Source organism: Cygnus atratus, chromosome 1 (genome assembly GCF_013377495.2).
Source record: "Cygnus atratus isolate AKBS03 ecotype Queensland, Australia chromosome 1, CAtr_DNAZoo_HiC_assembly, whole genome shotgun sequence".
NCBI classification, from domain to species: Eukaryota; Metazoa; Chordata; class Aves; order Anseriformes; family Anatidae; genus Cygnus; species Cygnus atratus.
In genome coordinates this window covers 44,535,830-44,545,132 of record NC_066362.1, presented here as the reverse complement: position 1 = coordinate 44,545,132, position 9,303 = coordinate 44,535,830, and the positions used below count along the sequence as shown (strand labels likewise).

The 9,303-nt window shown below is 48.7% G+C and overlaps 1 protein-coding gene across 3 annotated transcripts in view; it reads left to right on the top strand.

Annotated features, from left to right (window-relative positions):
- The first annotated feature begins 345 nt into the window (after window positions 1–345).
- FAM234B (family with sequence similarity 234 member B) overlaps window positions 346–9,303 on the top strand; it is a 21,676-nt gene continuing 12,718 nt past the window's right edge. Inside the window, exons 1-3 of one of the 3 annotated variants that reach the window (XM_035544353.2) lie at window positions 346–571; window positions 6,225–6,617; window positions 7,554–7,652. In XM_035544353.2, the coding sequence (XP_035400246.1) occupies window positions 535–571; window positions 6,225–6,617; window positions 7,554–7,652 (529 nt within the window). In that variant the 5' untranslated portion in view covers window positions 346–534. The remainder of the gene's footprint in view (window positions 572–6,224; window positions 6,618–7,553; window positions 7,653–9,303) is intronic. The other 2 variants (XM_050708143.1, XM_050708144.1) reach the window with 2 other exon arrangements.

Sequence of the window (9,303 nt, the reverse complement as noted above, 5' to 3'; positions counted from 1 at the left end):
CTTGTGGCTTTGGGGAAACCACAAAAGCCTCCTTGCTCAACTTCCCCATTGTGGGAAGGGGAGACTTCACTCAGGCGCTTGCCTTAGGCTTCGGTGAAGATCGAGGAGAGTTTTGGAAAATGCCTTGGTGGTCATTTGTACAGTAATTAAAAAAAATAAAATGTTCCGAAACAAAACCAAGCCACAAAATAAGATTTCTCCCAACCAAACTCTTCCCAAGAGTGAAGGCACGTGCTTATACTAGGAACAACTCAAAAGACTGGCTCTTGCACAAACCACTTGGGACAAGGAGTGCAGTTTTGCACGCATCTGTGCCCAGCACCCTGTGCGAGCTGCAGAAATGCGGACTGTCCCTGGTCACGGCTCGCTGCCGAAGCCAGGCTCATGCCTCGCAGCACCCCACAGGAGCGAAGAGCCCTGGTCTGGGTGGCTGGGGGGGGTGGGGGCCTCTCTCCGCAGAACTACATTCCCCAGCGTGCCGCAGGAGGGAGCAGGAGGGAGCGAGCATAGCGCCTGCTCACTGCGCTCTCCACCATGGCTACGGTGCTGTCCCGGGCGCTGAAGCTGCCGGGTGAGGGGCCGCGGCCGCGGCCGGCCGGGAGGGAGCGCGGGGCCGGGCCGGGCCGGGCCGGGCCGGGCCGGGATGGGCCGGGGGCAGCCGCGCCCGGTGCCGGGCCTGCTCCCGGCGGCGGCGGGGAAGGGGCCGGGGCGCGGGGCCGCGGGGGCCTCCTGCGGGACTGGCGCTGGGGCTGGGGCTGGCTGCGGGGGGCGTAGGGCTCCAGGCAGCCTCGCAGGGCCCTGCCTGAGGCCCTCCTGCCGGTGTTACCCCAAAAAGGCAGGGTAGGAGTTGGGAACGTGTCGCTGCGGTTAGCCAGGTGGGTGTTCAGAGTCTGCCTCGCTCTTCTGCGTAGTTCCCGGCCGGAGATGTTGAGCGAGATGAAAGGATATGGGAACATAAGGGACTATTGTGCTGGGAGCCAGATCTTCCAAAGATAAGGCAGCCAGCAGCGGTCCAACCATTCTCTTTGGCACGGATATTATAGGTTATCAGGGTGCATTGCTAAACCACGCCTTGAGTTTGCTGGTTGCTGTTGGAAGGACTGGCAGGACTCAGTTGGGGATGCTGCCAAAGCACCTGGCCCCATTACCCCAATGGCAAAGTGCCTTGGTGCCCCTCCCAGCCACGTCTTGCCTTCAGGACAGCCGTGGGACAGAGGCTCCTTCCCAAATCTGCACCCCAATATGACCCCGCAGTGCTCCGGTCCATGAAGCAGCACCCAGGGCAGGCGGTGCTTTCTTCCTCTGTTGGTCCAAGAAGGTCGCAATAACGTCCGCAGGGCCCTTCCTGCCAGCCTTTGGTAACCCATAGCAGTGCTCATTATTTTTGTATTTATATCATGCCTCTCTGGTCTCATTCACACATTCACTTGCTACTCCATTTCTTCCTGGTTTCATGAGACTGTTGTTCATGTCAGTGGGAAGGAATTGATTTTACATGAAGTTTATTTAGGACAAGTGCGAACTGGTGTGTGTGTGCATTGGTGTGTGGCCACTGGGGAACTGTACAGTAACAAGGACAAATCTCTCTTGGGATCTCTGGCACTAGCAAGATCTATTTGAGACCTGCCATTGGGAGGCACTGATTTGGGAAAAGGGCACAGGCCTTGTAGCTGCCGTGAGGAAAATGGTTCTTGTATCAGTCCTTAGGTGAAACTGCATGAATCATATTTTGTTTGTGTGGTTAACTCCTGAAAAATGCAGCTCTCAACAGCAGTGAAAAAGCAGAAAGCCTATTGCTAGAACTGTTTTTTTCTGCTGCATCTCATTAAATTAATTACATCAGTATGTGGCAACTTACTTCCCTACGGGCTTAGAGATATGTCTGCAGTACCCAATGACTGGTGCCTGCCAACTGCAAAAAAACAAAAGAATAAACAGAAGCCTGAAGCGAGTACAAAGAATACTGGAACCAGTGTGTCATCATTGGAATAATGCGCTGAAAATTGCACTTGTCTGAAGTCCAAGGTTTACTCTTTTCACTCTAAAGCGGATGCAAAAAAAAAGCATTTCCAGTAAGTCAAAAAAAGAAAAATATATGACAATTTAATGTCTTTCAAGGCATCAGCACTAGCAATGAATATTACATTATGAGCGGGACCCGATTTAACACGGATCACCTCACAGGTGCTTCCTTTCCAAGCTGTAGCACAATTCATCTTTTCTTCTATGGGAGGTCACATTCTACTGCTGCAGCAGTCACAAGAGCAGCCTATGCAAAAAGTACTGTCAGGCAAATGCACAGTGGATTTTCAAATTCATAAAGTGCATTTTGGAGTCCTGCTGCCCTTGAAAGTTAACAAGTTTGGGGCATTTTTTCTCTCTTCTGCCTTGGAAAATCTCCTTCTTTGGTATTTACTTTTTCTACCAGTGATTGCAAAAAAAAAAAGTTGGTGGTATCATGACTGATAATTTATCTGCAGACCACAACCAGCAGTTCCTCTGATTGTTTGTAACCACAGACCACTGACTGGGAACCTCTGTTTTATCATTAGTGTCATGGAGAAAAAAAAAAAAACACGAATACCAGTTAGGTGAGGTCAGAAGAGAAGCTGTTCATTTACAATAGCCACAGGTGAGTATGCAGAGCAGTAGAGAAGCTGACTGCTGAGGAGAATGCTGTCCCAGTAGAGTGGATGCAGTTTATATACACTTAGAGATGCTGTGCCAAAGGTAGATAACAGGATGTGAGTTACACAAGTCTCTTACATGGACAAGGCCCCAGAACTGCTGCAGGCTCGTCTGGCGTCTGTTTTATTTAGTGCAGGATCGTGAGGGTTACACATTGATTATTGTTTCAGGAGATAGGGTGAGGTCAAGAAGAGTTTGATCAAGAAGCTGTCTCCAGCCTTAACATTTTTCATTGCACAGTGGAAAGCTGAAAACTTCAAAGGAATATTGGATTTTCTGACAGCTTATCACTGTCAAACACTTCTATCTAACACTATCACTTATCGAACAGCGGCAGCTTTAGCAATCTCGTGATGGACAAACTGTCTTCCCCCTGCCTGAGCCTTGGAGCTGACCAAAAAGGAAAGAATTTCACTTCAGGAGCACTTCCTAGTAAATCGTAGTTCTCTAAATGATGTGAGAGTGGCCTTGTTTTCACAAACCCTACTTCCATTTAGGTCTCTCTGTGCTTTTCTGTTTAAAAGTCTTGGAGCGATCAGTGGAAGCCTGGTGTGGCATCCTTCCTTCCCACGGCAAGTGACCTAAAACTCAGGTGAAGAGTCACATTCCTTCTGCTCTCTCTCAAGCCAGGTGAATCCAGAGTTACTTATTCACTGCACTACAGAACAGCCTCAGGAGGCTGGGCTGAGCATGTGTACACCAGCTCTCCAGATGTGTTCCCAAAGCACTGGCAGATCATTTGTTAGGGTATTTTTGGAGCAGTGGGAGATGAGCATGTGAATCCTCTGAGGTTAGATACACAATTGGGTTTCCTATGGCCTAGGTAAGTGCTCCAGCAGGTCTTGTTAAAGGGCAGTATCTTCCCTCCTTGTGGCTAAAAAAAACACTCAGCAGGGCATTTTCTGCCTGCCCTTAGTGTGCCTTGTGAGAGTCTCAATTAATCTTTCTTTACCTGTACAGTAGCTGTTCTCTAACATCTGACAAGCGGATTGGGATTCTTACCTGGTTCTCAGCAGGAACGGTGTTCCTGTTGCAGAACCTCTGTGGTGGCTGACACGACTGTCGATGTTCCCAGCATCTCGGTCCCAGGCAGCGCAAGGAGTGGGTGAGCCATAGTTTCAAGGTCCTTTCTGTTTCCTAGAGATCCAAAGCGAAACCGTAATAGATAAAGCTCATTCCTGCCAATACTTTTAGTTGCTCCAAGGATGAGCAGTAAATTTTAGTCTTCTGGGTCCACTGTCTGGAATTAAAATAACTAAGCAAATCGCAGTCTATCTGAAGTGTAAGCATGCTGTCGGGCTGTTGTACTCAAAGTACACAGGGTCCAAAATCGGGAGCAGTCTGCTTAACATCAGAACTGTCCACCTTTGACTTCCCAGGCCAAATATTTGAAATACCACTTACTCTTGGGTCAGCTGCATTTACTTTTAATACCACTGTGACCTGGATCGAACTGGCACATCTGGATTTGTAGTGTGATGCTGTAAATACCCTGCCAGCGAGTCCTCTGTGGAATTCCTTGGTTTTGCTGAATTCTCTTCTAGCAGCTTAGCACAACCTACTGCATAGACGTCTGGGAAATTCACACTGCTCTCTCAGTGCAACCTCCAAGCAGAGAGCTGTGTGCCGCTGAGGTCAGGCCAAGACTTTCCCTGAAATGCACACACTGTGAGTGCATGTTGTTTCAGGGCAGAACGATGGCAAACAGTGCAGTGTCTCACAGGGATACACAGTCCCATAGGAACGCAGTATTTTTTAGCTGAGTGCTCTACCACTTTTTGAGTGGGTATGTGCACCAGGGTGTTTTAATGGGAGTCCTATGCGGAAGCACGTGGTTCAGAAAGGAAGGGTCTGATTTAGACGTATGACCTGGTTGGATTATTTCCCTCTGATCAGTATGGGTGGCTTGCCCTGGCTGCTCCTCGTACTGTGGGGCTTTTGACCTGTATTGGGATTGACAGTTTTTCTTAAATCCTAAAGTTGACACCAAACACCATTTATAAGTAGTACAGAAAGGAGAAATGAAGATCCTTTCATGGGGTCAAGAAGTGAGAAAGAAATGAGATCCATATGCTGCAAAATAGATTCTGGTGTGTTGCACTAACTAAATGTTACAGGACCTGTTTAACTGCAGGTCTGCCTTTTACAGGAAAACTAGAAGTAAGGCATATTATCTTATGCAGTAAGAATAACCATGAGAGTCCTTAAATTTCCGCTCAGTAGAGCCTTACTGTTATATTGGTGCCTGAGAATGGTTACAGCGTGTGTTTTTTTTGCCTGCTATTTATGCCTTGCATGTATCCCTTCAAGCATCTCCAGGCACAAGTTAGCTCTTGTCTCAGGTCGGCTTTAGGCAAAGGGAAATGAGATAGATATCTGGGATAACAAGATCCCAGCTTGGAATTGGAGAGAGAAAGAAACAGACCGAAACCCTTTAAACATCCAAGCAGTGGCCATGGCTCCGTGCCCAGCCGGGTGGCCCGGGGCAGCTCCCTGAGACGCGCTCCTCCACTCGTAGCCCAGAGCCCAAGGCTGCGTGATCTTGCCTGCCCCGGTGGACAGATGGCCCTGGCCTTATGCCAGCAGGTAGCACCGGGCTCTGCACCTGCCCTCATTGCGCTCCCTGCGGCTGGCAAGGGCTTAGGGGAGAAGTCATCCATGTGTCAGGCATCTGTGGCGCAGGGGCAGGAGCTGGGAAGGCACCGAGAGCTTAGCTAGTTTCTTCTACCACCACCTGAAGGCATCAGCGCTATGGTATCTATCTCAGCAAGGCCAGGCACAACTGTCAGCTGAGGTGGGGGCAGGAACAGAGCAGGAGCACTGGTTTCCCACTGTAGGGGCTGGCTGAGCCATGCGGAGAAGGTGGCGTCCTAAAGGAGCATCCCTGATCCCTTCAGATACTAGGATATACCGACCCAGCAGGCCAAAATCACTTACTTTGCCCTAATCTTCACGGAGTTGATACCCATTTTTACCAGCAGTGAAGAGAAACCTTTCACAGTGCTCCATCCCAGCCAAGACCCTTCCATCCCTCACGAAGCAGGACAGCAAATACAGCACACCAGAAGGCAGCAGTGCTGCTTGGACCGGGCAGAAGGAGCAGGGGAAAAATGAGTTGCAGACGAAGGCCCCCTTGGAGGACATAGCCTACAAGTGAAGAGGGGCTGTGTCAGGATTAGGGTTTGGCAAATGCTAAAGGAGTTCAGTCTGAAGTCAAGAGAGTGCTGCAGTTTAGGTACTCGGAGGACTAAGCACGATTCATGTCCGTGTAGCTCACTACCAAACAGGAAAGTATACATGCATACTTGTATCTGTATATGTGTATAGATATTATATATATATATGCCTTTCTCTTGGGGAAATAAACTGTTGGCGTCACTTCTCCTGCAGCTGCTACTCTGAAACCTGGACAGACCCTGTCTTCTCTCTCACAACTCTCACTGGGATCTCAGCTGGCTCACTGTAGCCTTTTCTCCACTGAAATCCTGAAAAAGCAAGGAGCTAATGCTTTGTTGTCTATCTCCGTTTCTCCTCAGGAAAGAAGAGCCCGGACCTTGGGGAGTACGATCCCCTCACTCAGGCTGATAGTGATGAAAGTGAAGATGACCTCGTACTCAACATACAGAAAAATGGGGGTGTCAAGAATGGGAAGAGCCCCCCTGAGGAGGTGCAGGATCCTGACTCCGATGTGGAGGTTGGGATGACAAAGCAGCGCACGTCAGAAAGCGCGCCCGAGGGTTATCCTGCAGAGGCGGCTGGGAGTTTGGAGCAGAAGGCTGCTCCCTCCCTCATGCCATACCTGCGCACAGCGGTCTTTTTGCTCACTGTGGTGATCTCAATGATTCTTGTTTTGGTGTGCGCATTTCTCATTCCCTGTCCCCCTAGAGATTTGCATAACACCTGGAACCGCAACCTAGGTCAGGGAACAGGTGAGAAAGCCCCAGGAACAGCGTCTGGCGTGGGGGAGGTGGCAGCTCCCAGGCTGGGCATCGGCGGGAGAGACCTATCTGGGAGAGCCAGCTCAGAGCAGAGACCCTTCCTCACCACTGCAGATGCTCCAAGGTAATAGACAGGCAGCTCTGCCCTGCTTGTTCTTCAAGCTGAGGCCTGTGAAATCTGGCATCAGTAGATAACAGTACCACAAAATCTTGTTTCTGTCGACACCAAAAAGCATTTTGACTCTTCTCCCATCCTACCTTTTTGTCTGGATGGTGCGGTCTGTTTCACATAGAGATGGCCCAGCCCACCTTAAAACATAGTCCCTCCCTCTCTAGACCCTGGGTTGTACCAGCACCTCCACCCTGAAGTGTGTGGGAGTGTTTGGGAAGAGACGATAGAAGTCTTTGTGTCTCCTGACTGGCTCAACTAACCTTATTTCTTTTGTCTTGCCCTGCTTGAATCTTTAAATCAACAGTTGGGATCTTTTGTCAACTTACACAGGCCACTGGTAACATTTCTGAAGTATCTCCCATTCTGACCTCTGAAGTGAAGTAACAGTAGTTTGTGAAATAATTTCTGCCAGGTCTAGATATGTCTCTCCCTCCTTGCTTTCTGCCCCTGGCTTCCAAATCTAAGTCCTTCATAAGATGTGTGTCTCCCACATCACCTCAGAAAGTGAAGTGGGAAACAGATATCTTTTTCTGTCAGTTCCTGTATTTTTGACTTTCCTTCCTCTGACTCAGATGCTACATTTCTGCTTTTCCATGCAGTGAAAGATCTAGCTGTGGTGGGAGCTGTCTGGCATTACTGCTTCCCTAGCAGACTCCATGAGTCTGTTTTTTGTGCCAGCCTTCTGCTCCCAGTGTGAAGAGTGGGCTGAGTGGCTGCTTTGTCAACAGCACGGTGGTTCTCTGTGACTGTTGCAGGTGGAGTGTTATCCCCACTGGAGCTGTGTGATGTGAACGGCGATGGGCTTCCTGACATCCTCATCGTCTTCACAGCCTTGATGAATGCTAGTGTCATGGGTAAGCACCACAGTTCCTTCCACTCCCCTTTCCGTACTTGTCAGTACAAACCTTGGTATATTCATCTAACGCATGGGAAGAGTTTATACCACTACAAATCCACCTTGTTGTTTCTTTCATTAACATGGCTTCTGTTCTGTGGCTGTGCTTTGTCATGCTGTTCATAATTTTCCTTGCAAGCCTCTGCTCCAGTACCTGTTCTCAGCCAGTCAGTCATCTATTTCCCCTCATCTCATCTTGGGGCAAGTCCATCTCTTTGTCCTGTATTTGTGCACAGTTGGCTTGAGGGCAGAGATAAAGCAATCAGAAAGCACTGCACTGCAAATAGCAATTAGAAATAAGGTGGGTTTTTTTCCCCCTTTGCTACTTCTCAAAGCTCTTCACTAAAAAGCTCCGTTTCTCTACCTTCATTTTACAGACAGGGAGGTGGACGCAGCTTGACAAAGATCGCAGACAGGATTCAGTAGTAGAGTCTGGATTTTTTCCTGATCCATGATCTGGTCTCCTGGCCATTGCTAAGGGTAGCTGGCAATAGGAACAGTGATGACAGACTGACTGCTTGAGCGCTCTGATTCTTCTGAGCTAGCTCACTGCTTGCCAACAGGGAGCATTATGGATGTTCTTCCCTGGAGCTACTCTGATTCCCTGTCTTCCCTGGGGCCAAAGAGGGCTGTACAAACTTATTTTATTGCAGTGATACTGTTGTTTTTAGAGCAGCTGTAGGTTGGTGTTGCAGGAAATAGCCCCACCTTGCTGTCTTTTTCTCCAGATCCCTGCACATCCCTGCTAGGCTCCAAATGTTAATTCATGTACAATAAACTGGCTGATGGTAGGGAAGCTTCTGTGCCTGACTGTTCAGCAGGGATCACCCTTCTTCCTTCTGGTGGCTGCTTAGAATAGGTTCTGGTGGACCAAGCTGTGACATTGTTAGATATTTATCCAGCTTATACACACAGCAGCTGTGAGCTGCATCGAAGAATTAGGTGTTCTAGATCCCTGCCAACCCAACAAAAAGAATTGATCCTGAGGCAACCCTTTAGCATGAGCCGTATGATTTTCAGTTTGAGAAGAGGGTAAGTTTAGATTTAGAGGGTGGGCTCAGACTTGTTTTTAGCCAGTGGCCCAATTACGCCCTCCATGTAGTCAGGCTGAGTTTTGCCAGTAAGATGGGAGCCAACAGGAACTGTTGTTATCTTGAAATGTATGGGAGTTCATCTTAAGTTGTGATATGAATGTCCAGGGTGGAGATTACAGTAACCACAATTGTATCTGAGGAGAGGCTGAGCTAAAAGTTTTTGGCATTTGCAATCAGAGCCAACAGTCTATTGAAACAGCATAGGACGCCTTTTCTCGCTATTATTTTGTGCTAACTGGTGAGTTAGGAAAAGACCCCGAGTAACACCAATTTGTTGCATTCAATCTGTTTTTTCACATCAACAATGACAAAAAGTTGGAAAACAAAGGAAAAAGCTCCCAGATTGTCAGTCACTTTATGGTGCCCCAGAATTACAGACAGCCCAGTCCTTCCACGAGGTGGCAGCTGCCTAAGGAGGCACTTAAGGCATCCCCTCAGTGGTATCCATTGGCTTGAGGAAGAGGGGATCGAAAGGATTAGTCTGGTTTGACAGCAATATGTTTCACACCAGGAAGT